General features: G+C 44.4%; 5 protein-coding genes across 5 annotated transcripts; 3 read left to right on the top strand and 2 right to left on the bottom strand.

The window, feature by feature from the left end:
* Window positions 1–4,870: 4,870 nt before the first annotated feature.
* On the top strand, window positions 4,871–5,669 carry LOC142044879 (histone H1.03-like). The gene has a single exon (XM_075057830.1). It carries the CDS (start codon window positions 4,884–4,886, stop codon window positions 5,568–5,570), a length of 687 nt encoding a protein of 228 aa, XP_074913931.1. The 5' UTR covers window positions 4,871–4,883; the 3' UTR covers window positions 5,571–5,669.
* A 5,870-nt stretch (window positions 5,670–11,539) lies between these two features.
* Window positions 11,540–12,423, top strand: LOC142044881 (histone H4). Its single transcript, XM_075057832.1, has one exon. The coding sequence runs from the start codon at window positions 11,566–11,568 to the stop codon at window positions 11,875–11,877; it is 312 nt and encodes a 103-aa protein (XP_074913933.1). The 5' UTR covers window positions 11,540–11,565; the 3' UTR covers window positions 11,878–12,423.
* Window positions 12,424–13,524: 1,101 nt separating this feature from the next.
* LOC142044880 (histone H3) lies at window positions 13,525–13,993 on the top strand. The gene has a single exon (XM_075057831.1). The coding sequence runs from the start codon at window positions 13,552–13,554 to the stop codon at window positions 13,960–13,962; it is 411 nt and encodes a 136-aa protein (XP_074913932.1). The 5' UTR covers window positions 13,525–13,551; the 3' UTR covers window positions 13,963–13,993.
* A 1,795-nt stretch (window positions 13,994–15,788) lies between these two features.
* On the bottom strand, window positions 15,789–17,591 carry LOC142044963 (histone H3). Its single transcript, XM_075057992.1, has one exon. The coding sequence runs from the start codon at window positions 17,562–17,564 to the stop codon at window positions 17,154–17,156; it is 411 nt and encodes a 136-aa protein (XP_074914093.1). The 5' UTR covers window positions 17,565–17,591; the 3' UTR covers window positions 15,789–17,153.
* A 1,487-nt stretch (window positions 17,592–19,078) lies between these two features.
* Window positions 19,079–19,480, bottom strand: LOC142044964 (histone H4). The gene has a single exon (XM_075057993.1). It carries the CDS (start codon window positions 19,452–19,454, stop codon window positions 19,143–19,145), a length of 312 nt encoding a protein of 103 aa, XP_074914094.1. The 5' UTR covers window positions 19,455–19,480; the 3' UTR covers window positions 19,079–19,142.
* Between the last annotated feature and the right edge of the window lie 8,087 nt (window positions 19,481–27,567).

A 27,567-nucleotide genomic window follows, 5' to 3' on the forward strand; every position in this document is an offset into this window, starting at 1 on the left:
GGGTTGGGAGTTAATTTCCATCACTTCGCCGGTCTTATTCTCTCCTGCCATCTTCTCGGCACCACTTCATGTTCTTCAAACGTTTTCTCATCACTGTTTTGACAAGATGACATAAGTGTTAGAAGCCTCTGTTGGACTTTCGATTGTTGTTGTTATTTTTCACAGCATTATCATGAATATTTTTAATATTACTGTACTGCTATACATGCAGCACAACATACGTATCTTTTGCATATCAACATTTGTTTATAAATTACCCAATCGGCAAGTACTAATTATTTCCAAGAATGAGTGCAGATCTCATGGTTTGGTTTTCCCTTGTGCATAGCACTAATCCTTGAACTCATAATTTCTAGTTCTTTTGATGATTGGTAACTTATACAGGGAATGAACATGACAGTACATTATAAACTACCTGAACCGGGTAGAGTTTACAGTGAATATGGCTGTCAGAAACGATATGTAAAGTTTATTTTCCTTTCTCCCATTTGACTTTTTTAGATATGGGTTTGGGGCCTACATATGCCCTGGAATACTCTTATATAACATTCCATATGAAAAGAAATATATATTGCCTAGAAGATTACGCACAATTGTTAATTTATAAAGCAATAGGCCAATTATAGCAAATATGGTATTAAGTACCCATGAAAATTCTGAAAGCACTTCTTACAGTTTTTCTTAATTCTGTTCCCTATTATTTTATGTTGTCTCCAATCAAATTTTTCTCACAATTTTCTTCTTAGCTTCTTACCTTCATAAATCATCAGCCTCCAGTCCACAGTTTGAGAGTTTGGGGTTTTTGTTTGTTTTTCAGAAAAACAGCAGAAAAACATTTTTATATGTGGATGAATTTCTGATTTATATGTTACAATCATGAAGCTGACCTCTTTATATTTCATCAGTGAGGACCACCAATGAAAATGTGTAATTTGAGCATGTCAGCTGTAAACTGAATTTCAGAATGACTCCCAAATGCACCAAACAACAGAAATCACTTTGAAATATCTGCCCTGGCCTTTGTTCCTGTATATGCCCCTAAATGCTTTCAAATATGTGAAGCCTTAGAATGTAATATTTTGCGCACATCGTATTTGACATGTTTCTGAATTACATTTCCACTCAGTTATGACTTGTCTCATTATCTTCACCCTCTCTCTCCACATTGGTGCGTGCTGAAGAATTCACCTGATAACCTTCTTATGCGTGCAAGGGTTAAAATCTTTACGAAATAACAAAGCAGCAGGGTTTAGGCTGCTGGGACACAGTGTCCCGTGAATTTTGGGGGGTTACTCACAAGTTCCAAGCACCAAAAACTGGGTGGAAGCTCTCTTGACAGCTTTGCCTTGTTCCACTGTCAGTTTGCAGCCATTAGGTTATAGGTAAATCATTCTCTTGTATTATGTAAATGCTCGGTTTAAAGATTCATCACCGTGGTATTAAAGGACAAGAGGAGCTTCAAGAATTAGAGGAGGAATGGAAGTCTCTCTTTTAGCAGAAGAGGCAATTGGCATTTTATGTTACTGTAATAGAAAGTGAAAGAAAAAAAAGTCCTGTTATTTTCTTGTGTTACAAATTTTATTTTTTTTAATGTTAAAACTACAGCATTGATTTAATAGGCTTTGAAGCAGGCAGAGACACATTCCTTTCAGTGTAGAAATACCTAGAGATGGGTCTAAAGTAGCCCTCAGAGCTTGGGCTGTTACACAGCAATAGGAATTAGGCTAACTGCTATCAATGGAGTTGGGGAACTCCATGTACTGCTTTTGCATCATGGAGGAAAATAAAAAAAATTCCAAGTGCATAAGGAGTTTCACAAACGTCCTTGCCTTCCCTTACTGCTATACCAAAACTTTATCTACTTGTGCCATCTCTGGGGTTTCCAAAGGGTAGTAAGTGCCAATTGCTTGTGGGCAAGAAGGTCCCATTCACATCCTAACCCTGCAATTCTGGAAGGAGCTCTAACAAGATTTTTAGAAAAACACTCTGGGTCACCTCATTCTTCAATCAGTTTTGGGAATCTGCAACTTGGAAAATGATTCTTTCTAGCCCATACTTCGATCTATGCTGTCGACTAAGCATAAATTGTTCCTTCTCATCATTCTCACCTTTATGCCACTAAGCCAGCTCCAGCAGCAGCTGTTAGTGTTGTGTCAGCCATTAGTTAATGCTGTGTCAGAAACTGTTCTTGCTCCACATAAGAAAAAAAGAGAAATGAAAAGTACCAGTCCATTGGAGCTTCTGAGTGCTGAGCAGCAGGGTTTCCATCCTCTCAAGAGTGCTAGAGGACAAAAACTGGAAGATAGAGAAATAATTTTCATCTGTATTTGAATGGTGTGCCTGTGATTTAAAAATTATTCCATTTCTTGACAATGTGGCATGTTCTGTTGTCTGAAAAAAAACCCCAAGATTTTGAGATGTCTTTCAGATGTGGAATGCAGACTCTTCTGAACATTTTGTAGTGCATATCTCACTATGACCTACAGCCTATATCCAGAAATTTGTTGGAAGAATAAACTAAGATTGACCTACAACCAAGGAAGACTCTCATCATTGTGGAAGCCACAATTCATGGTGAAGAAATTAGCTGCTGTTCATTTGTGCATGGTGGTACTGAAAATACTGCATCAACATTTATTATAGGGCATATTTAATGGCCTAATAATTCAGGAAAATAAATGTCAGGAGAGACAGAGAAAAAAACAATGGGAGCCTATGACTTTTAAGCAGAAAGAAGCAGAGTTTCATGATTTCCTGAACGTTAGGACACCTGTGCTTGCCATCAGCTTTGAAAGAGGGCATTAAAATGCAGGGCAACAATCATGTGCTACTACCTACCCCATTCTTCCTTGGAATAGGAGTAAAGGCAGATGTCCACTTTCAGTAAGCAGTCTGCATAAAGTTAAGTTGATCCAAAGTAGGTGTGGGGTTTTGATGCAGAATCAGAACCGACTACATTCTCCTGTCAATGATTCATTTCATTTCCTAGTAACCTGTTAAAGCAATTCTGGGTAGAAGTTCTTCATAGGCCTGTTCTAATTCATGAAAGTGTTTATTTCCTGGAAGGAAAGTAACACTATTTTATTAAAATGTTTCAGTATTTTCATTGACACTTGCTAATTCTAAAAATTAAGGAAAGGTAGATGGCGTGGCAATACCCAAATACAATTTCTGCCTGAAGAAATAATGGAATATCAAAGCCTGAGGAAGCCTTCCTGCTGTACCTGTGTAACTGCACCAAGTTCCTGTGTTGAGCACATGTTCTCTGTTTTGGTACTTACCTTAGTTTTACAGGCTGAAATGCATTCGCTGGGAGACCTCACAAAGCTGTATTTCTTCCCACATTTCACCTCCAAGCAGAGAAAAAGGGAAAAAAAAGGTATGTAAAATCAGTAGAATAACTGTAGTCCTTGCTTTGATTTCAGTCCTTTAGCATTTTCAGTTAAACATGCGTGATCAGACGTTTCTCGAATGTCACATGGAGACTCAAATCAGTGTATTTGTATGTTCTCACAGTCCCAAGTAGCGGGAACTCTACGTTGTACCAGCATTTCATGCACCCTGTTACACTTTCTTTTAGCCCTGAATAGATCTGCTCACCCGTTTTTAGGAGCTGGTAGTAGCCTGGTACCTACTGTATGAAACACAACATTATTGCAGGCAGACTGTTAGCTGTTTCGTATTAAAAAGAAAGCAACATGCCATTGAAAACGAAGGAAGAAAGTGAGAATTCATCTACTGTTTAGAATATGGAGCTGCCAATGACCGGGGAAGGAATCCTCTTGAAAAGGTTTAAATTCGTACCTTACTTCTGAAAGGAGAAAAGCAGTGAATCACCACATGCTGTTATCAAAGCACTTAAAGTGCAACATTCATTCATTAGAACAAAGAAATTAGTTTTGCCTAATAAAGTGTCCTGAGTACCGAAGACGCCCTCAGAGGACCGAGTTTTCAGCTTTAACTCCCCGTCCACTTCAAATTTCATCACACCCCAGATTCTCTTTCCCAATCAATTTTAACAAACCGCGGTGCAAAGACAAGTACATTTTACACGTTGTCAGACTAAAATCCGACACATTGCGGTCGCAACTATCCCGACTCCTGAATATAACAAACGAAAGCGGCTTCGTTAAGGCGACATGGAAGGTGCAGTGACACAACATCAGCCTTCGGAGGGGCCGGTCGGTGCTTTGTTCCACTGAAGGACTGAACCCGGCGTGAAGTGCCATCGGCTTTCACACCCGATGCTAAAGCACAAACGTCTCCCCCGAAAGCATCAGCTAAAGACACGGCGGTCGCTGAAGGGACACGAGCGGGATTGCGGGATTTCGGAGGGGAGCGGCGCGGCCGAGGCAGGCAGCGCTGCAGGCGCAGCCGGGACCGCGGGGCGAAGCTGTGTTACTTCCACGGCTTTAATCTCGATTTACCCCGAGACCAACCGTTCAAACCACTCTGTTTTTTGCCCTGTGCTGGAGCGGACCTTCTAAAGCACAAGATTCCACGCCGGCTGTGCCCATTCAGCTGTTGGCCAAATTTTAATTTAAAAGATAAAAGGAAAGCTGCTCTCTCCCGAGGTCTCTGCGGCTCCACGCCGCGGAGTTTCTGGGGTCGCTTTCCCCTCATTTCTGCTCCTTCCAAGGGGAAACTCCGCCAGCTGGTCGGACAGGCGCCCCCCTCCCCGCCCGCGAAGAACCGGGGTGCATCGGCGGTAAATTTCGGGAAGAAAAAGCCCTTTTGGGACCGGCAAGAAACACAACGGGCGCGGCGGCGGGCGGCGGGGCGGGGCGGGGCGGGCGGCACCAATCAGCGCCCGCCGCGCTGCTATAAAAGGGGGCGGCGGCGCCGGCGCTGCTATTGTTCGCGCGGACGCGGCGGGAGGCGCCATGGCCGAGACCGCGCCCGTCCCCGCGCCCGACGTCGCCGCTGCCGCCGCCCCGGCCCCGGCCAAGGCTCCGGCCGCCGCCAAGAAGCCCAAGAAGGCGGCGGGCGGCTCCCGAGCCCGCAAGCCGGCGGGCCCCAGCGTCACCGAGCTGATCACCAAGGCCGTGTCCGCCTCCAAGGAGCGCAAGGGGCTTTCGCTCGCCGCGCTCAAGAAGGCGCTGGCCGCCGGTGGTTACGATGTCGAGAAGAGCAACAGCCGCATCAAGCTGGGGCTCAAGAGCCTGGTCAGCAAGGGCACCCTGGTGCAAACCAAGGGCACCGGCGCCTCCGGCTCCTTCCGTCTCAGCAAGAAGCCCGGCGAGGTGAAGGAAAAAGCCCCCAAGAAGCGGGCAGCCGCCGCCAAGCCCAAGAAGCCGGCAGCCAAGAAGCCCGCTGGTGCCGCCAAGAAGCCCAAGAAAGCGGTGACAGCGAAAAAGAGCCCCAAGAAAGCCAAGAAGCCGGCGGCTGCCGCGGCCAAGAAGGTGGCCAAGAGCCCCAAAAAGGTGACCAAGGCTGCCAAGCCCAAAAAAGCGGCGGCAGCGGCGAAGAGCCCGGCCAAGGCGAAGGCGGTGAAGCCCAAAGCAGCCAAGCCCAAGGCGGCCAAGCCCAAAGCGGCCAAGGCAAAGAAGGCGGCGCCCAAGAAGAAATAAATCGTCCTGAAAAAATCCTGTCTGCCTTGCAGATAAACCCAACGGCTCTTTTAAGAGCCACCCAAGTTTTCCCAATAAGAGCTGAAACGCTTTATTTAAGTTTGGGGTGTGTGTGTGTAATCCTTATTTCTGTTTTTTTAGCACTACTCTTCTGCTTAATCAAGGTGGTTCCGATAAGAGCACAAACTTTCTCGCTCTTGTTCCCGCTGTACGGCTCCTTTCAACACAGCCGGGCGGGTGTGGGTGCAACCAGCTTACCGTTAGCCGCAAGAAACCGGTGCGAGCCCGAAGTCCCCGTGGAAGTCGGGCAGCGCTCACGGCGGGGGGGGTGTGTGTGCTGCAGCTCCCCGTAGCTTCTCTCCGATCAGCCGGGGGCGAAGAGCCGCGCTCGGAAGCGCTCCCGCCCGCTCCCGGAGTTTTACCGGTTTCGAAAAGCCCGCGCTGCGCAGAGATTGGCCGCGGTTCTCGGGCTTTTCTTGTGTACAGCAGTTTTCGGGTTAAACAGCCGCTCCACTTTTTTTTTTTCCACTCGGCGGAAGAGGTTTATGAACTTCCTGGGTACGCGCTCGCTACCCCTCCCGTGGGCTTTTTCACTCCCAGCCCACTTCTGTCCCCTGCAAACTCGTCCCTTCCCTGGAAATCGCAGGACAAGCGGGGTCCGAAAGGACACGGGTATTTTGAGGAGCCTTGCGAGAAGTCCTTGGTGCTGCCCGCCGGTCCTTGGCCGGGGGCCGGGGGCTCATTTTGGCAACGGAGACTCTGAGAGCGGTAGGAACCCGCGGGGGTCGGAGCCTCCCGCGCATCTCCCCCCTCGCTTGGGTTTATGACCTCTTCCGCTACATAACATACAAACCTGCAGTCATATCCCACTTTTTTTCCCCTGAAATTATCAGGTAACATCCCTTCACCCCGACAGCCCAAATTCCTGAGCTTACATGCCTGGGCCCCTGTTTGGAATGGAGATGTGCCTACCAGACCCTCAGAGTTACCATAAGCAAAGGGTGTTGGGAGTCACACCCACAAATTCTCAAAGGGTTTCACCCAACAAGTTGCTCTGACCGGAGGAGAGTGGGTCAACTGCTATTTTCCAGCCTGCTACAACTAGTCAGAGGGGAATATGGTCAAACAGCAGGTACGCTGCTGTAGCAAACGTGATATTCATGCTTAATTTATCTTTTTACAGCTGACCCCAAAAAGGCAAAACCCAGCTACAGTAGCATGGGCAAAATGGTATCACGCATCCATGCTAATTGAATTGACCTCGGTGGGACGGCCCTGGAATAAACATTTCAGCCCCTGGAATGAGTCGGAGTAATGACAGCAGTTCATTCTTGGCCTGTTGCAACTTACACTTCCTGCTCGCTTGGGGAAGGCATCAGGGCACTTCTTTCCCTTTTCTGAGAGGTAAGGGGGAAAACTCAAATTATTGTAACTGTTTTTTAAGAAAATTCTGTTGGAGCAGTTACCTACCTTGGCTACTGCAGTAGTTGAGATTTAGAAAATCAGTGCATTACTGAACACAAGTGGTAATGGAGAGCACTGCCCTATGTACAATAATACCAGTTTAAAATACCGTTACAAGCAGAGTACATAGCTGTGGCTTCAGCTGAATGGACTTTATAGTCCTTAGCTGGAGATAGCTGCCAAATAATGTAAGAGATTGTTCTACACTACAAACAAGTGTATGTGTATGCAGGAACACTGAATGGAATCTGTACAGGCTCCAGTGGATATATTGTCCAGTACAGGGACAAAATTAACATCAAACCGAAAAATCCCTCTAAACTTGTAAAGCTGAGCTGGGTAGCCTAGCATAGATACCCACTGGATAATTTTTTTCCCAACTGGAAAAAGTGAGTACAGTGACAAAGAGCAAGAGTGCTCTGAGAAAAATCAGCTTTCAGGGACCACCGTAATGTCATGTCTATGCCAATTGCACACTGGCGTATCAGTCAGTACCCCTAATTCATTGTTTCTCATCCCCCTTCCCCCTTAGCCTGTGCACTGCTAGCCTTGTGGATGCCAGCTCATCTCAGCTGAGCATGTACAACTCCACACTGATTGTCCCTCAGAAATAGCTTATCTTAAATTACTGAGTCACTGCCACAATGTTTGATTACTGTCTGTCCCTCAGGGCCCCACATCATCTTCAACAGGCCACTTTCCAGCTTCCTAGGAGCAGTTTCCTATTCTGGTCATAAGAGAAGTTGATATGCTAAGAAAAAATCAGGGGATACTACTCTGCTGTCATGGTTCAAATTTCTAGCTAACCTGCTGAGCTGAGGTTGAAGCATGTGATTTGTGATTGCAGTGGAGAGGGAACATATCTCACTGTTGTATGGCATCCTTTTTGGATATCTGGGCACTAATTTCTTTCCCAAGACATCTCCATGGCCATGCAGCTTCTATTTACTGAACTTTTTATATAGGCTATTTCATATCCTTAGCTTGTTCCATATTTGCAAACTGCTCAGACTAATGCATATTCTAAGATGAACAGCAGATTTCTTAAATTTCTACAATACCCTCACTGCATGGACATTTTCCCACCCTACAGACTCCAGGGAACATGAATACCGCTGCCTGGAACACAGGTAATATGGTAAGCAGAGCTTTAAGACCTCGGGCACAAAACACATTTTGTTTTTTGTTAATAGTGCTGGCCTGGGAACTGGATTGGAATCAGGCTGAACAGTAATTCTGTGTAATGATTTGATGTGGAGAACTGAGCAGCTGGTGGTCAAAGAGGAGGTGGCTTAACAGGAGGCAAAAAAAAGGTGGTGTTTAGTGAGTGGCTATGCTTTGACAGAATACACAAGTATCCACTTTATGATTTTAAATGTTAAGCTGCTCAAAAATTTGGAGGAAGGTAAAAAAAAAATGGGTTCAGAATTGGAAATTATAACAAGGAAGACCTGCTTTCATTTGTTTTCTCTTCCATAGGGTGAACTTTTTATTTCACAGATTTACTTATTTATTAAAGTAAATAAATATCAAAAGTCTGTGATGTTCCAGCACTAGAAGTAAAAATGGAGAAAGAAAATAATGGCAAATGAATCCATGAGTGAGATAAAGGTCTACATATAGCAGAACAGACTCTCAGCAACCTGGCAAGAATTCTGTCGAAGTTACGTTACTCCCTCACAGAACAATAAATCACTGTGTACTGATGAACACTTTTGTATAATGGGGTTACAAAATTTTTCATCAGCGTTAGTCACCACAAAGCCAGATTGCCTGTCAGATTACCACAAAACCAGGTAATTTCCTGGTACATGTATTTCTTTACCTCTTTGTTCTCTGGTAGTGGGTTCTGTTACTCCTGTGTTTTTTGTGTGTGTCTGTCTTTTACTGTAATTGTTGTCATGCGGGAGTAAGAGTTTATTCTGCATAGTCTCAGCATTTGAAAAACAATAAAGAGGTCTCTCTTAAAGGCTCACTTCTTAAAAACATCAAAGCTGGAGTTTTATTTCAAGTGAAACTATTCCACTACTATTATAAAAAAAATCTTCTGCATTTGTTACAGAAAATTGGAAGCTGGTCTTCAATAAAAGGCTGAACGATGTTAGTTCGGGCGCAAAGATGTTTAAAATAGGGATATGCTGTTGTTGCATATCCTCGGTAGTAGTGAGCACCCTAAGCTGAATAAAGCAAAGAAAAAGCCCTTCATAGTATCCTGGGCTGAATAAATGGAGAGATGTAAATGCCTACATTTTAAGACTAAGTTTACAGGTCCTCAAAAGGAAGGAGCTGAGTGGGGAGACAGCTATAGTGTATGGACAGGAAGGTTGGGACAGCTGGTGTGGAGTCCCCAAAACTAAGAGTGTGATATGAATATCATTAACACCAGACCTGTTCTCAGCTGCTTGCATGGCAGTATAGATTTGGGCCAGCTTGGGTTTGGGTACAGAATTTTGCCCAGACACCTTTGACTTAGCAAGGTTACACAATAGAGCTTTTCTGCCACAAGTTTCTTTTTTTTATGACCTAGATCACAATGCACCCAGTGCGGTGCTGGGCAGTGGGGAATACCAGCCACATTTCTCTGTGGGGATTTGAGATCCCTCTTCTCCAGAACGTGTGTTTCTGTCATTGTCCTGGTTTCAGCTAGGATGGAGTTAATTTTCTTTCTAGTAGCTGACATAGTGTTATGCTTTGGGTTCAGTATAAGAAGAATGTTGATAACACACTGATGTTTTCAGTTGTTGCTAAGTAGTGTTTAAGCTAAGTCAAGGATTTTTCAGCTTCTCTTGCCTAGCCAGCATGAAGGCTGGAGGGGCACAAGGAGTTGGGAGGGGACACAGCCAGGACAGCTGACCCAAACTGGCCAAAGGGATATTCCATACCATGTGATGTCATGCCCAGTATATAAACTGGGGGGAGTTGGCCTGGGGGGGTGGATCACTGCTCAGGGACTAACTGGGCATTGGTTGGCAAGTGGTGAGCAATTGCATTGTGCATCACTTGTTTTGTATATTCCAATGCTTTTATTATTATTGTCACTTTATTATTGTTATTATTATCATTATTAGTTTCTTCCTCTCTGCTCTATTAAACTGCTTTTATCTCAACCCACGAGTTTTACTTTATTTCCCCTGATTCTCTCCCCCATCCCACTGGGTGGGGGAAGTAAGCGAGCGGCTGCATGGTGCTGTTACTGGCTGGGGTTAAACCACGACATGGGCATACAGCCTTGTGTTATTCAGTGGATAAGAAAACAGATGAACAGGTTTTCTTGAGGTGTTTTTTTCTATTGATTCCAGTGATTAATAGCAACAAAAGAAAAAACAGGAGAACTGCAAGATCCCGTCCTGCTCTTCTGGTAGCTGATTAGCAGACCCAAGAACTTGGTAATTCTCTGCTAGTAGATGCAACATCTGTATCTGTGGCCTATGGGAAGATAGAAAGTGATTACTGTTTTATATTGTATCTTTATGAAAGGATACATTATATAAAGCCGCCCATCTTGTAAGGGGAAAAAACCAAACAACGTCCATAAGAGGGCAGCAAACCCTCAATACTGGAAACTTTTTTCACCCTTCCTGATCATTTTCAGGTCGAAAATGACCGAATGATTTTTGTTAAATATTGTTTCTTGTTTTCAATAGTAAAACCTCAGAAGATTTTCCTGCCCCAAGGCAAGAAAACCCAGAGTTGAATACCTTCCCCTGAAGGACAAAACCACCCTTCTTTTTATGTAATTAATTTTTCAATCTCTCTAAAAAAAAGCCACATTGCTGTCTATGCCACCACAAGAATGGAAAGTACCATAAAAATATTCGTCCAAACCAACCGTTTTACCTTAAAAAAAATAAAGTGGAGCACGTAAGGGTTAAACTCTCCATCAGTGTACCTTTACTGCTAAACTCTCCTTGAGAAAACGTTCAGAAAGGGCGGGAAATGGAGATGAGAAAGAAATTCAAGGAGGGGTGGAATTTCTCAGAAACACGATTGGGCAGATTTTGCTGCAAGATGCTCCATTAATAAAACCACGAGGAGCAGCTGTTTAAAACACTGAAGCCACACGTGAGAATCAATGCAAGAAGGTGAAATTGCACTACATAACACCTGCCCGTAATTTAAAATAATTACAGTAAAAATTCAAAGAGTAGTTTAAGTGATTCAGTAACTGGGATAGCGTTCTATGATCGAGGTTTTACATCTAAAGGATTACGACGTATCAAAGATTTTAAAAATTATATAAACTATTATACACACAGACCCAATGTCTTTCCTATCTGGAGGAAACGAAAGGACCGGGAAAGGGCGGCGACACCGAACCGCCTGTGCGGCGGGAAGGGAAACTCGCCCGGAACCCGCCGTTTCTCTGCGAGCGGGGCGCGCGGTAGAGAGAGCGGGGAGATCCGGCGGGAGCGAGCCCCAAGCCCCGCCCCTCGTCGCTGCAGTCCCCAACCAGGTCGGCTCCCACCGCATAAAAGCCGCCGCGCCGCCCCGCTCCGGCCACACTCCTTCCTCGGGGCTGAGCAGCGGCAGCATGTCCGGCAGAGGCAAGGGCGGGAAGGGGCTCGGCAAGGGGGGCGCCAAGCGGCACCGCAAGGTGCTGCGCGACAACATCCAGGGCATCACCAAGCCGGCCATCCGGCGCCTGGCTCGGCGCGGCGGCGTGAAGCGCATCTCGGGGCTCATCTACGAGGAGACGCGCGGCGTGCTGAAGGTCTTCCTGGAGAACGTGATCCGCGACGCCGTCACCTACACCGAGCACGCCAAGAGGAAGACGGTCACGGCCATGGACGTGGTCTACGCCCTCAAGCGCCAGGGACGCACCCTCTACGGCTTCGGCGGCTGAACGTCTTACTTCGCTCCCCGACCGACCACCTCGAGAACCCAAAGGCTCTTTTCAGAGCCACCCACTTCCTTCTAAGAAGAGCTGTTACATTGTTTTCTCTGAGGGGACAACTGAACTATCTGCTCTCCGATTTCCAAAGCTTATTAAAAGTAGCGATTATGCAGTACTGCAAAAAGATCTTATGATAAGATGCGATCTGATGTTTTAATTTTGCTGTTACTGGCAGAGCTGGTTTTGCTGTGTAAAAGACGCCTGTTTCTGTACTCTTTAAATTTCCTTGCAAATATGTACCCCACTAAATATAATTTCAATTGCTCTTTGTAATCAAAAGGGAATGTTTTCCTTTTTTTAATCTTTGCTCTTTAAGTATGGTTATCTGGAGCATTCAATGTCTTGTACTTTGAAATTTTCATTTAACTGGGGGTAGATAATCAACTGCACGGAAGAAAGGGAAACAAATTTGTCACCTAGGGAAGAATACGAAAGTCGGTCTGAAATAAATGCTTTCTTTTTGACATTTCGAAATAAATTTTTTTTGTTACTATAGCCTGTCTTCAGTTCTTTGTCAATGATTTTTTTTTTTCTTTTTGAAAGCTACTTCAGGAGTAAATCTATATTAGATTTCCAAAGTAAATAACGGGGAGGGGGGGTGGTGGATCATGAATGAAAATGCGTCCCTGGCAGCACATTTCAAGTAAATGCGTCAGAAGGAGCCTTTTGCAAAGACTTTTCTTGTTCTCTCATAAAGGGAATACTCCCGTCCGGGACGCGCCTCTAAAGTATTGGTGTTCTATTTCCTTCACCACCGGAGGAAAAAAAACCGCAAAACCAGTTTTTCGGGTTTATATAAAACCATCGCTAGTTATTGACTGCTCGCAAACAAGGGCGATCAATAACTACTTACTGTCACTTCTGTTTTTCATACAGCCTTAACGAGTAGGGGCAAAATAAATAATAGAATAATTCCCTATTCCTTTTAAAACTCTGAATTTCACAAAAAAAACCATTGTCTAAGTATTTTACTTGATGATACTGTGACGAATTTCCTCAAGAAAAAAAATATGAGAAAAATAGCCTAAAAGATGCATCTCGATCGTTATAGCTCGTTACATGTTTGTTATGGATACAAACTTGCATTACAGGGTTTCTAAGTGTCTGTATCTGTGTTTTGACGTACCAAGGGCTGTTTCCTTTGAGGCTTTGGGAATAATGTGCGTGTTACTGTAAGATGGAGCTCTGTATGGCTGTGAAGGAACTTTTTTCTTCTTTTGTAATCAGCCCACTAAAAAAAAAAATTAAAATAACTCGCGCTTTAAGAACAACTGCTGAATTTGAGCCTCCACAGAGCACTGAATATGTCAGCAGCCTGGCGGAGAGGGGAACGCAGAGAAACAGAAGGGATCCGAGCGCTGACTCTGCAATGCCCGCCCGCAGGCTTCGGGCTCGCCCCGAGGGAGCCGGGACTCGGAACGGGGTCGCGGTGGGGGAGAGCGGGGGTGTGGGCGTCGGCGAACTCCTCTTCCTTGGGCCCAGGCTGGGATTCCCACCGTAGCCAATGAGGTCGCGCTCCCTTTCATCCAATCAGAGACGCGGCGGCGCTATAAATAAGGGGACTGCAGAGCTTCCTTCATTCACTTCTGGCCCTGACAAGGTGAGAGTTGTGTCCGGTTACCGATGGCGCGCACGAAGCAGACGGCGCGTAAGTCGACGGGCGGGAAGGCGCCCCGCAAGCAGCTGGCCACCAAGGCGGCCCGCAAGAGCGCGCCGGCCACGGGCGGCGTGAAGAAGCCGCACCGCTACCGGCCCGGCACGGTGGCGCTGCGCGAGATCCGGCGCTACCAGAAGTCGACGGAGCTGCTGATCCGCAAGCTGCCCTTCCAGCGCCTGGTGCGGGAGATCGCGCAGGACTTCAAGACCGACCTGCGCTTCCAGAGCTCGGCCGTGATGGCGCTGCAGGAGGCGAGCGAGGCCTACCTGGTGGGGCTCTTCGAGGACACCAACCTCTGCGCCATCCACGCCAAGCGCGTCACCATCATGCCCAAGGACATCCAGCTGGCCCGCCGCATCCGCGGCGAGCGCGCCTGAGCCTCCCGCCGCAGCTCCTCCCCGGTTCCAGCAGGCACCGAGGCAGCCCACGCAGACCCAAAGGCTCTTTTAAGAGCCACTAAGTCCACAATAAAAGGGCTGCAACACTGTTTCTAAATGGGCACGCTCTGAAAGTAACGTTTTCTTCCTTTTTTCTAGACTGTAGCATTTGATTTTATGGCCCTAGCTCTTTTTTTTAAAATTGTTATTTTTATATATTGCCTGTGTATAAACATTTGTCTTTCATAAACCCCACAAGGCTCTAAATTTCCTGCTCTGCAATTTACCAGGGTGCTTTGCAAACAGTGGAGGGGAGCAACAGGCACTTAATGAACACTGGGTGAGGAAGGAGAAAAAAAATTCAAGGGGCGGGGGGAGGAGGTCAGTATATTAAAGGACGGTGAGCAGAGAACATCAGGCAGAACAGAGTTTTTTACATCACTATGACTTTGCGGAAAGCAAAACAGTTTTCAGGGAGAAGGGGGCAGGGACACACCACTCGCTCTGGGACAGGCCCAGGCTCAGGAGCTCTGCACCTCAAACTCTTCAGGCTGGCTGGGTCTAGGCAAGAGCAGAAACTTCCTGCAACTCATTGGAATTGTGTTACTGTTGAACCCAGCTAAGGCAGTCTGTTTTAACAATACTTAATTCCAGGAGCAATATGTCACAAAATATCGGTTTTGAGGCTGGCCTCAGAATGATGGATGATCATGTTGAAAAGACAAGGCGTGTGAGGCTGCTTTCTCACAGCACAGAAGCATACCTATGAAGGCCAAGAAACTATGATTGAAAAGTACTATACACAGGAATAACTATCAGGTTTGTTCAGATATGTTACCTTTATTAATACAAAATTTTGAAAATAAGGTTATGTATTTCCGTTCTGGTTTCAGTTGCAGAGGGGAAGAGAAAGACCCTGGTTCCTCTTCATCTTTCATTAAGTGAACTGATCCTTTTTTGTATGTTTCTTCTTCTGTATGGGGGTAACTGGTACTGGTAGCCACAGTGCCTGTCGTGGTGGTTGGAGTGGCCACAGCGCCTGTCACTTTGTTGTCAGATCCAGAGACCTTCCCTTCCCCTTGAGGGTGCTGAATAGTGGTGAACGGGGCTTGACAGGCATGGACCAGGCCCCAGCACATTGCAGTGACTTGTGTCTCCCTGGAACTATCGGGATGACAGCATACTTTTTACAAATGTTGCACTAGTTTTTCAGGATTCTGCACTTGTTCAAGGGTGCAGTTCCAAAACACTGGAGATGCCCACCAACCATTTGCCCATACTACCCCACACACTCTGCCACTCATAATTTTTCCAGCCTTGGGGCAGATCTCTGTGTGATCTTAAATAGCTGTTTAACCCTAAACAACTAACCATATTCTTGGAACCACAAAAAATAAACCACATGGATAAAGACAGGCGTTGTTAGGTTAGAGGTGACGGGGAAAGACAAGTGGATGGATACTGAGAAGAATTAAAACTTGTGAGTGAAGGAAAAGCATATATATGTGTGTCTATACATATAGCATATGTACACATATGTGTATATACATTCATACCTACATTGCTATGCTGTGACTAATAGTTGTATCTACCTTGCTTTCCCTTCTGAGTAGTGTTTCAGAAATACACCCTATGAAACTTCTTGCAGGGTTCCCCAGACGCCATACTCAAATACCTAAATTTTTATTTCAGACTGACTTGGCTGGTCATATTTATAGAAAGGTATTGGACAGGCCAGGTAGCATTGTCAAGGGCAGAGGAAAAGATGTGACAACAAAGAAGCAAAAACCAGAGGAATCTGAATGTTTTATTTGTCAATGAATAAAAAAAAAGGTGACTTCTCCAAAATACTAAAAGAGCTAGAGTCTGCAAGACTTGACACAATCAACAAAGAAATTGAGCTAGACACCAACTGTAATTTCCTGACTAAAACACTGTATTGAATCAACTGAACTATGGTGAACATTGACCTTCTGATTCTTCTGGGGATTCCTCTATTGCCTCCACCTTCTTTTTTTATCATCAAACACAAAATACTTGTCCTCAGTTCTCAAAACCACATAAGTGTATGTCCTACAGGCCTGTCATTGGTTACAAAGCTGCCAAGGCCTGACAACCACTTCCTTTCCCTCAGCTGTTTTGGTCCCCCCAAAAAGCCACAAAACTTTCCCCTGTGCCAGTGCTCTCCATTTATTTGGAAAATGGGAGGGGAGAATTCCCAGAAACACCCACCAGATTCTCTTCATTTCTACCAAGATGTCCTTTGTCCTCTGAACCAGCCTTTCCTCAAAGTCATAAAGCAAGCAAATAAAATTAAGACTAAAAATGACAATTAGACTAATTTATTGAATTTTCCATTTTTATCCTTTGCATAAGGCTTATATTCATAGCGCTTTATTTTTATTCATCTCATACTTAGAGACGTAGGGCTCTGAGATATCAAATACAATGTTAGGATTTTTAGGGTATATCCTAGTAAGAGCAACAGTAGAGTAAATTTACAGCGTTTTTTAATAAAAAGCTGTTCGAAGCTTTTTTCCCCAATGCCAACTCATGTTATACCTTCCACATTGCTTAAAAGTAAAAACCCACACTGCTCCATAAAACTGTTGCAAAATAAAATATTTTACAGGAAGCATCAAGTCTGGGGAGGGTGCAGGGGATCAACTATCATAGGTTTTCTGTCCTACTCTTTTTTTTTTTTTTTAATTATAGCTCTTACCACTATCCATAGTATTTTCCATTTACCTTGTCCGAGCATTTTTTCCAACTTGTACAGTTACTTTTTCTGTATAGTCGATTAGACATTTCCAAGCCCCTTGCTATACAGCATGTAACAGTCCGCTCAAGAAATCAAACATTTTGAAACAATTCCTTAGAAAGCCTTATAAACATGTTTTCTTTGGAATAGCAGTATCTGATTCCAAAGGCCTCTTGACAACAGAGTACAGAGAAAGCAGATGAGCACAGACATAGGGAGGGTGGGGGAAAAACAAACTAAATGCTAGCATTACTATTTATGTAACAGCCAAAAAATTTACACTACCTTAAAAGAATTTCAGGATTTAGTCTTGTATCCAAATATCAAAAAACACCGTGTCACAGCTCTCTTGTGCAATGTGGTGGCTCTTAAAAGAGCCTTTAGGGTGGGTGGATGAAGGATGACGGAGCGGGGGCCCCCGGCAGGAGCCTCAGGCGCGCTCGCCGCGGATGCGGCGGGCCAGCTGGATGTCCTTGGGCATGATGGTGACGCGCTTGGCGTGGATGGCGCAGAGGTTGGTGTCCTCGAAGAGCCCCACCAGGTAGGCCTCGCTCGCCTCCTGCAGCGCCATCACGGCCGAGCTCTGGAAGCGCAGGTCGGTCTTGAAGTCCTGCGCGATCTCCCGCACCAGGCGCTGGAAGGGCAGCTTGCGGATCAGCAGCTCCGTCGACTTCTGGTAGCGCCGGATCTCGCGCAGCGCCACCGTGCCGGGCCGGTAGCGGTGCGGCTTCTTCACGCCGCCCGTGGCCGGCGCGCTCTTGCGGGCCGCCTTGGTGGCCAGCTGCTTGCGGGGCGCCTTCCCGCCCGTCGACTTACGCGCCGTCTGCTTCGTGCGCGCCATCGCTCCGAGAGACCCGAAACGCTTCTAGAAAGCCGCGCCGTGGAATGACACCGCTCCCTTACCGGGGCGGCTTTTATAGCATGCTCGCCCGTCTGATTGGCTGGCAGCAACACGTCGTTATGATTGGATACTTTCGAATTCGAAAAGCGCGCCTCGGAAGGGCGCCTTTTCGCCATCCGCCCTGACCCTCCCTCCGCCTTGCACTCGCCGCTCTTGTTTTCTGGTTTATATATTTCTTGTAGCAATTTTTTATAGTGTATCTCGAAAATGAAAACCTGTAATAAAAAGTGTCGAAAAGGGAAATGCTTAGTTGTAAATTTTGCTGTCCTGAACGCATAGAAGGTTCATGTTCATTTTGTGTTAATTCACTGAGGCTTGAGCTTTGAAAAATAAGTGTTGTACAGCGTATCATCAATAGGATTCTTTATAACAGTATTTTTGGGGCTTGGGGTTTGGTTTTGGGTGGGTTTTTTTTGTTGGGGGGGGCGGCTTTTTTTTTGGCAGGGACTTGTTTGCTGCTTTTGGTTTTTCTGTTGTTTTTTTTCTTTTTTTTTTTTTTTTTACCTAGAGTAACTTTAATCTGGAAATAATAGAAAGTAATACCATAGCTAGCACAATAAATGCTTTTGGATTGAGGTGAATTCACGTGAAAATGCAATAGTTCAAGGGATACTGTTTTCAACAAGATTAAATTTCTTTCAGCCCAAGTAGGATTCCCAGGCTGTTGCTTGCTGAAATACAAACTTCTAGTACATTTCCATTTTTCCCCACTGTGTTTTTCTGCTGTTTTGCTAGCCAGGAGAGCTCTCCTCAGAGCCTGAGCAGAGAAGAGCTGTCAGGTGAAGGGAAAACTGCTGCTGACCCTGGATACAGAGAACTGCTCTAGCTTCAGCAGCCATTAAAAGAAAAAGCTTCCCAAGCTTCAACTCACTGGATGCACAAAGAATAACAAGACAGCTCCCTAAAAAGCAGTCAGGTGACAGACTTGGGATCATTCTGGTATTTATAAAGTTTTATGAGAAGGGGCTCAGGGGGTGACCAGCTGGGACACCTCCCACCCTGCTCCCACACATTTTCACGTGCCAAGAGCATTGTTACAGGGATAACGTAACTTAAATACGTATCTACTGCTGTTTACTCCATCAGTGGAAAAACACAGACCAGGAGAGATGCCCACAGAGCGATGTGTAACTGCCTCCAAGCCCGGCCAGATCACTAGCTCAGAACAGGATTAGTTTATAGTGTTTTGCTTTTCAGCTCATTTATTCGGGGAATAAACAAAAGAAATCATTTAATTCTAATTGCACTAATTTGAAATCAATAGCTTGGAGTTTTACTAACTTAATATTTACTTAACCTATTAACACTATACACTTTATTATCGGGGGCTTAATCTTAAGAACTACCTATATAGTAACTTACAAAAAAACCAATAAATTAAGAAAAGCAAGTTTTATAGAAATTCACTTTCCTTTTACCAGCTTTGAAGCAATACAACTCTTTTCCAGATTAAGTGGGTGGCTCTGAAAAGAGCCTTTGGGTTCTCGAGGTGGTCGGTCGGGGAGCGAAGTAAGACGTTCAGCCGCCGAAGCCGTAGAGGGTGCGTCCCTGGCGCTTGAGGGCGTAGACCACGTCCATGGCCGTGACCGTCTTCCTCTTGGCGTGCTCGGTGTAGGTGACGGCGTCGCGGATCACGTTCTCCAGGAAGACCTTCAGCACGCCGCGCGTCTCCTCGTAGATGAGCCCCGAGATGCGCTTCACGCCGCCGCGCCGAGCCAGGCGCCGGATGGCCGGCTTGGTGATGCCCTGGATGTTGTCGCGCAGCACCTTGCGGTGCCGCTTGGCGCCCCCCTTGCCGAGCCCCTTCCCGCCCTTGCCTCTGCCGGACATGCTGCCGCTGCTCAGCCCCGAGGAAGGAGTGTGGCCGGAGCGGGGCGGCGCGGCGGCTTTTATGCGGTGGGAGCCGACCTGGTTGGGGACTGCAGCGACGAGGGGCGGGGTTCCCGCCACTTCTTTCTGGCTCCGTCACAGCGGGATGGAGCATCGCCTGCCGTTACCTGTTAAACAGTGCTGTAGGGTCTGCGAAGTAAACACAACATTTCACCCTCCCCCCCACACACAAAAAAGAATCCCAACGTCGTACACGTTCGTAGCAACTGGAGAGGTTTTTTCCTCCTCCTTGGATTTGTATAAACCCATTTGCTGTGCATATGTGTCTGTATTGTATTTTCTTGCAATGACCGAGGTTTCTTTGAATTACTGTAAATTCTCATTATTTTCATGCTGTTGTTCATTAACTGCTTTACTTTATTTGTATTCAAAGTTCTATAAACTTTCAGGATTGTTAATGTTTTGAAATCTCTTACTGGCTTTAGGGAATATTCCACAATATCTATGCTGTCAGGCTTTCTAATATATTGGGTTGGTATTTAGCTTTCCACGCCCCATTTAAGAAAAGGGAAGATTGATTCTCTGTTCCCATTATTACATAACCAATTTTTTATGTAAGCACATATTAACCAGAAGGGGGAATGGAATCTCTTTTATATTATTACCTTTATATTAGAGTGTGACTTTTCCTAATTTTGCCCCGTTGGAGTTAGTGCTGTGGGGATTTTTCCTTATTTTTTACAAAATATGCTTTAATATAACTATAGATTTACATTTCTGCTACCTTATTTAGCAAGAAAATCACCTTTCTTTTGTACTGCAGATCAAGCTTTTCAATCTTTAGCTGTTGTTTTATGGGTCTAAATCTATAGTGGATACAGACAAGATTCTGAATTAGTATTTATGAAAGTAAGGAGCAATCCTTGTCTAAGGATGTTACAAATGTCACCTTATAAGAACATCCTGAGCTGGAATAACTACTAGACTATCACATAAAGATGGGTTTCTTTTTTTTTCTGGGAAAAAAAAAGGTGGGGGTGTTATAATTTGGTTTTCTTCTATCCTTTTATGTAGGAAAAGGATACATAATTTCTACATACTCTTTTAAACTGTGCCATGTTAGAACATATGCTAAGTAGTTTTTCTCTATTGTGCTACTAAACTGGGAAGGAATATCTTCCCTCAGTCTATTTAATAATGATGGAATTCCAGTCCATCATAAAACCAAAGGAGTGTTTTGCTCTCTACAGTCATATTAAAAGCTTAAAAGAGGATCTCGTTATCCTCTTAGCTCCACTATTGTTTCTAATACTGTCCCTAGATGTTTTCATGGTCAATATCAAATCTATGTCTTTTCAGCATCAGTTTTTGGGGGGTGAGGGGGAGTTGGTTTTTTTTTTCAGAAGATGATGACATATATGATTTAGATGAAAATTTTCTTCTCCCTAACTAGTCTGCATCACTTCAGAAAAGGAGTATATTAAGAAACATGGGAATGACCTTTGCTTTTCCCCTCTTCTAATATGAAGTAACCATCACTGAACTCTTCTAATCAGTTACTATTGTTCCCCTAGCAGAGGCATTCACAGCTTTTACCTGGGCTGTAGCAACTGTGCTTCCTGCTGCAGAGGTGCAGAGGAATGCATAGGTGTAATGGGGAGTGTCCTTAGATTTTGTCTAGTCCTAAGCATAACTCCTTTCTCTTCCTGGGAGGAGTGAACAAGTGAGCCGAGTATGGTACTGGCACTTAAAAAATGTATTATGCTTGCTACAGTTCTTGTTTATACAGAACTAACAGGTCACAAAACAGTAAACAATCTCAAGCCTTTTCTGCTGTAACTAGCCTAAAGAAGGATTCCAGAATAGTTTTTGGTTTTTTTTTTTAATTATGACTTTCTTTTCTTCACTTACTAGTTCCTCACTAGCAGCAGAACACCCGATTTCAATACCCCTCCCTTTCTGCTCCCCAACCCCTGCCCATACTTACTAGTGACAGTGCTCAAGCAAAACCACTTAAAATGTTGTTCTTTTAGCACATGTGTAGATTAAACACAAATTCACAACAAGATGGAATCAAGCCAGATTTAATTATTTGAGATAGAGGCAAATGACTAAGCCTCTAGTGTGCTGAGAATATATGCTGTCTATACTCATGATTTTTACACTCAGCTTTTGGTTTCCATTTGTAAGTTTTCAGCTACCTTGCTTATATTCTGGTTTTGCATCCTCTAGGTAATTAATTTAATTGTTTTTCATATGTGTTTAAAGTCTAGCACAATAAGATATGGGTCCTGTAGGGTATTGTGTCTGTACTGATAACCTCAGCGTGAATAATTAGAATACGCAATTATTAATTTAATACTGACTTAAAAAACATAACTCATTAAATGCTAATAGAACTTTAGGCTTCAAGTTTTAGATCAATATTAGGCAAAAAGTTTACTGTCAGACACTATATTGTAAGAATATATGTGAATAAACTTCTGGAAAGGTATTAATATTTTTCAAAGTAGTAGTTTTGAATTTTGTATGAGTATTGGACAGGTTTTCATATTCCTTGTGCTTTCCACTCACTGGCAGCTGGTGCTTCTTTCCCTATTCAAAATATTCTCTGCCACTTTCAAAGGAAAAATAGAATTGCAATCTGTCCTTTGTGAATGAGACACGTTGCGCAGACCCCTGCTTTGCATTATTATCATGCTCCTGTGATCTGCCATGCTGAAAACATAGTAGATCTCATCTGAACTATCTGAGGGAGAGAAACAAACTGTTCCCTTGCACCAAAAACCTGGGCAGTTTTGACAGACCAGCACACCCCCACAGTGGAGGAGAGCTCGGAAGAGAAGGGCAAAAAGCAATGAGCTTGGGGAATAATGTACAGTAAAGAAAACTGCACTTATCTCAACACCAGGGACACTGGATGGTTACCATGGTTTTAGGTCAGACAGCTACACCAGTGAACCATCAGGTTCCCTCAGACAACTAACAAAGAATAACGTCCTCCTGAGCAAGCCAGACCAGCATGACAGGGGAGCAACGTAAAATATAAAAACTGGACAACAAATAAATCAAAGTTTGAAGAGAGCAATGGGCTTGAGATAGTTTCAACCAGCATATTCCTTCCCAGTGACTGGGGAGGTCCAGCATTGTGACGATAAGCATATAGAGACCAGTAAAGAGAATCATGTTTGCACTGTGATTCATCTGTATATTGCAAATGATACATTATGCTTGTGATGCGATTTCTTACTTCGCTAAATCAAAATCCCATGTAATGCCAAATATGCTCAATAAGGGTATTTGATATTAAACATTAAACTCTCCTCATGCATAATATCTAAAAGAACCTGGTCAGAGAGTATTGAACTCTGACAGCACAGACATGTGGTCAGCTGGGACCTGTCTCTACACATGAGTAAGACTGTAAACTGCACAAGGTCTGACTTCTTTGGCATGCTTCAGTCTTCTAAATCTACCCCGGTGGTCCTCATTCTCTGTATACCCATGCCTACTTACCCTACCTTCAGTTCAGCATGTAAGCCATGCTACAAAGCTGTGCTTACTGAGATTGAGCAGCCCATGTGATTTTGGTAAGAAATATTTTAAGCACAGAAAGCTTTTATCTTGAGGCTGAGGCCCAAGTCAATGTTTGCATGTGTGGATTTGCTATTTGGAAGGAATCTCCTGGAAGTAGCACAGTTGCAGAAGTGGTTTATGCTGCTTAAGTAAAGCTAGCAAACAATGTCACCTAATGTTTAAACATCGAAATGTTACAGCTATCAGCTTCCCAGTGTGTGGATCATACCCATCTATTTGATAGGTATGCCAAGAGATCTGGCGGGACTGTGGTCATGAATTTAGTTTAATGATTGGTACTTTGATAACTAATTTCATCTCTCCCCTCCCCCTTCCCCACCAGATGAGAAAAGTCAGAGGTGGAGAGACCCATTCTCATCTTTTTATTTAAAGGCTCCTCCTCAGTCAGAGATACAAGAGGTTGGGCTGCAGCTCTGGTTTGGACTGTTTCCAACCTTATTCTAGCTGCCAAGTCCAGAAATTACACAGGGACTGATAAATCAAGAAAAGACCTCTGTCAGCAGCCCAGGCTGACCTTTGAGGATGCAGTTTGCCTTGCACAGAGAGTGGCTTCTTACAGATCAGAAGATGATCCACAGAGGGGCAAAATCTTCCAGAAATCATCTCGCTTCCCCTGCCCCATGCCAGCTGCGGGCAAGTACATGTTGTCTGAGTCACTGCTGTGTTGCTCTGCAAACCAGCAGGAGCTGAATGCCGTTTCCTCATGGAAAACAATGTCACAGGATTAGTCTCCAACAGCGGATCACAGGAAGGGACACTGCACACGCACTTCCGAAGGAATGTTGTACTTGGCAGGCACCGACACCGAGGCACTCACATGGTCCTGCCACCACTCACACCTCCTCCCTACCAGGCCAGATGTTTCAGGGTTCCTTTCAAAGCAAAGCTGTTTGTTAGAATCACAAAAATACGCTTTCTGGGGCGTTTCTCTCACACAACAAGGTACCAGCTGTCAGGACAGCTGTTCAGGGCCAGCCTAGCATGCCTTTGGAGTAGTGAGTGTGGTGTGTCTCAGTCTACCTTGGAAAGAGAAGGCTTGCATGGGCTTCACCCCCACCACACCATGCACAAGCTGCAGTCGTGCAGGCTCACTGAAGAGCTGGTACAGCTGAATAGGTCTACAAAGAAAGGCTGGAGGAACTCCAGGCTGGGGTGTTGGGAAGACAGTAAGATAACCAGTTCCTCATGTGAAGCTGGTTTAGGACATGGAAAAGAAGGGACAGGGTCAATAACCTGCAATCGGGGGGCAGGGGCATCCTTTTGCCTATGTTGTTTTCCTCCCTTGGCTCTGGGCTTCCCCCAGGAAGACAGCAAAGGACTTCTCCAACAAGTGCTCCAGGTGGTTTCCCAGGACCAGTGTGGCCCATGGAGCTTGGAGCTCTATAGCACACCATGCAAGTCTGCTCCTGCATTCGTGTAAGGGATGGCAAACAGCAAACCAGCTACTTGGCAACCCCAGCTGATGCTTGACTGCTTCTCTTAAATCCTTACTCCGCTTTCTAAACTGGCATTTGAAGCAGTACAGTTCTCCTGATTCGTTGACCGTTGATTAAGCTAGAAAGATGTATTATGAAAGCATTGTAAGCACAATCTTTCTTGCACATCTGAGACTGATCAGCTCCTCTCCTTGCCTGGGCTCCTGCGGTAAGCTTACTGGGCAGTAAGTTTTACTGTTGAACTCGGCCAACTCTTGCAGAGTTGTAAGCACTTAACAGCAGCTGAAGTAGTGCCCTGTCCAAACAGTCTCTCTGGGGCATAGTTTTCCAAGTAATGAATCTACTGTGGGTATCCCTGTAGGAATATATTGAATTTTGTCTTGGGCTGTGTGTTTCTGGAGGAAGCCAAGTCTGGAAAATGGTGACGTGCATTGTGTCGGTGTCTCCAGACACTACTGCTGTGCTTTGTCTTTGTTACAGTAATACTTGGTTAGAAAACCAAATACTTCAGTTGGAAACCCCAGCTGCTTACAGGGTTTTATTTATGCTAAGGCTCTGGACGCAGCAGCAGGCTTGCCTTTAAGGATGCAGCAGTTGAGAAAGCCACCACAACGCCCAGGCCCTGTCCAGGTCAGACCAGTCGTTTCCCAGCCTGTGCCAATGCAAGTAGCTATTCTGCTTCAGATGCAGAACTTTGCACTTCTCTTTGACAAATTGTGCAAGATTTCTTTTGGCCCATACCTCAAGTTTATTAAAGTTCCTTTTAACTGAGTGTCTTACTGTCTACCCTTTTAATTTAGTATCATCCACACATGCTAAGGCTACCTTCTCTCTTATCATCCAGGTCATTCCAGAAAACACCAAATGATATCAAGTATTCGGCCCAGAGGCATTCTTTTCTTTACTGGTTGCCCCCAGACACTAAGTTGTTAACTACAGCCCTTTGACCCTGTGCTACAGACAATTTTCAAACATCTAACAGCCTGCTGATCCTGCCCGTACTCCCTCAGATCCCAAATGAGAATGCTGTGGAAAATGGTTCTAAAAATATTACTAAATGCAAAGTGTATTGCATCCAGAACTCCTCCCTTGCCTACACAGATACTCTCTAATCTATAGTTCTGTAATAATTACTAGTAATTAGACATCAGTAATTTTTGTTGCCCTCCACCCATCATCAAGAGTCAACAAAACCTATTTTATTTCTGACAGTTGCTTAGTCTCACTGATTCTTGGAGACCCTGCTATCTTCCCAAGTAAAATTTTCTACTCCATATTAGAAATTATTTCCTTACTGCTAACTTGCTGCAGCAAAGAACATTAGTTCCTGTACTTCCTAGAATGTACACTGAGGAAAGATGACTTCCTTCCTCTTCATGCTTTAAGTGTTTGAGAAGAAACTTCAGTTTTTCAGCCTTCTTTCTGAGTCAGGGAACTCCAACAGTATGTGCCTTTCCATTAGGGAATAGTTCCTAGACCTCTCTGCTAAGTACTGTTGCACCTTCCATGTATTCTCTTATTGTTCACTTCTCAGTACCTGAAGTTCAGTACTAAAAACTAGGCCTAAAACTCCAAGTGAGACTATACCATTCCTGACTACAGAGGAAGACCTTGTTCATCTGTCTTGCAGATGTTGTCATTGTGTTCCTTTCCTAATACCTAGTAACCGACTGTTGTTGATTCATTGTCAAGTTATAACTATAACCTGAAGATCCAGATCTACTCAGGTGCTAGTCAACTGCTACTGTCCAATATTTATAAAACTGCTATATTTCTTTCCAGGTGAAGTATCTTACACATTTTTGAAGACAGTGTCTCCAATTTATCAGGCATTTTTCAATACATAAACTGTCCTCCATCATTCTAGCATTTCTTTGCTTGTTGGTACCCATAGCACTTCTATACAGGCCCTGTAGACTATAATTCAAATCATAAATAAAATTATACCAGGCCTAGGACTGATCCCTGCAGAACTCTCTTTGACACAGCATTTTAATTTCATAGCTGACAATCATAAACATTTAAATATAACTTTCTACCCTGGGGGATGGGAGGTGTGTGTGTGCTAGACCAAGTTTCCCTGATTATTAGTTTCACTTCTAATATTTTTCTAAAATGAAATAAAATAGAACAGAGAGAAAATCTGCAGTGTATCAGCCAGCTCTACGGAAGCATTGCATCCTCTGCTGAGACTCTTTCTAAAGTGAATTTTGGAGCAAGCCAGTTAAACACAGTTTTAATTTCTTCCCTTATGTCTTAAAAAGCAATGTCTGTTTTGAGTGCTAAACATTCTTGGGTTTATTCATATCTTCCTTGAATTTGGCTGAACTGGTAATTAGTACAACTCGATATCAATGAGCTATTCCTTCCCCAGGGTGTGCTGAGTCTGTAAACCTGATCAATGCATAAATCTGTAACCCAGAATGCCTTATTATGTGCTTAGTTCTTCCCCATATTCTTCAGATACCTTGAGAGTAACTGTGCCTGCGCAGGCTGGGGGCACAGCTGGGTCAGCTGCATATTCCCCCAGGTAAGCTTCCAGCATCCTATTTCCCTTCACTCAGCATGAAGGGCTAGAAGTACTTTTGATAGCTTAGGAAATGGCATCTACTAACACGTACATCCTGAGTGACACCGAAGGGGTAGGACGTAGATTTTCTATACTGATGGCCTAGTTTCAATTTCTATCTCTGACTGAATCAGTATTTGCAATCTGACTCACAAAAAAAGAATTGTCATTTGACTGTTGTGCACCTGGGAGCATAGACAGCATGTAACATAGGTTCAGATATCACATTTCAATTTTTTTCCAGGCACTGAGTGAGAGTTACAGGTAGGGTTACATTTCCTCACTTTTGCATGCAGGTCCCTATATTTCTTTGTCTTTCTGCATTTACCCGCTTCCTCTTTTTCTTCAACTGAAAATAATACTAAGTCAATTGGTCTACATAACATAGTAGAACAGAATTCTGCTTATAACTGGGATTCCTATGTGCAGTACTACTATTACTACTAATGATAATTCTCAGTCCCAGGGATGCATGGAGAGATGTAAAATTTGATTAAAAGAGGATCTCTGA

This window comes from Buteo buteo, chromosome 26 (assembly GCF_964188355.1).
Source record: "Buteo buteo chromosome 26, bButBut1.hap1.1, whole genome shotgun sequence".
Lineage (NCBI taxonomy): Eukaryota > Metazoa > Chordata > Aves > Accipitriformes > Accipitridae > Buteo > Buteo buteo.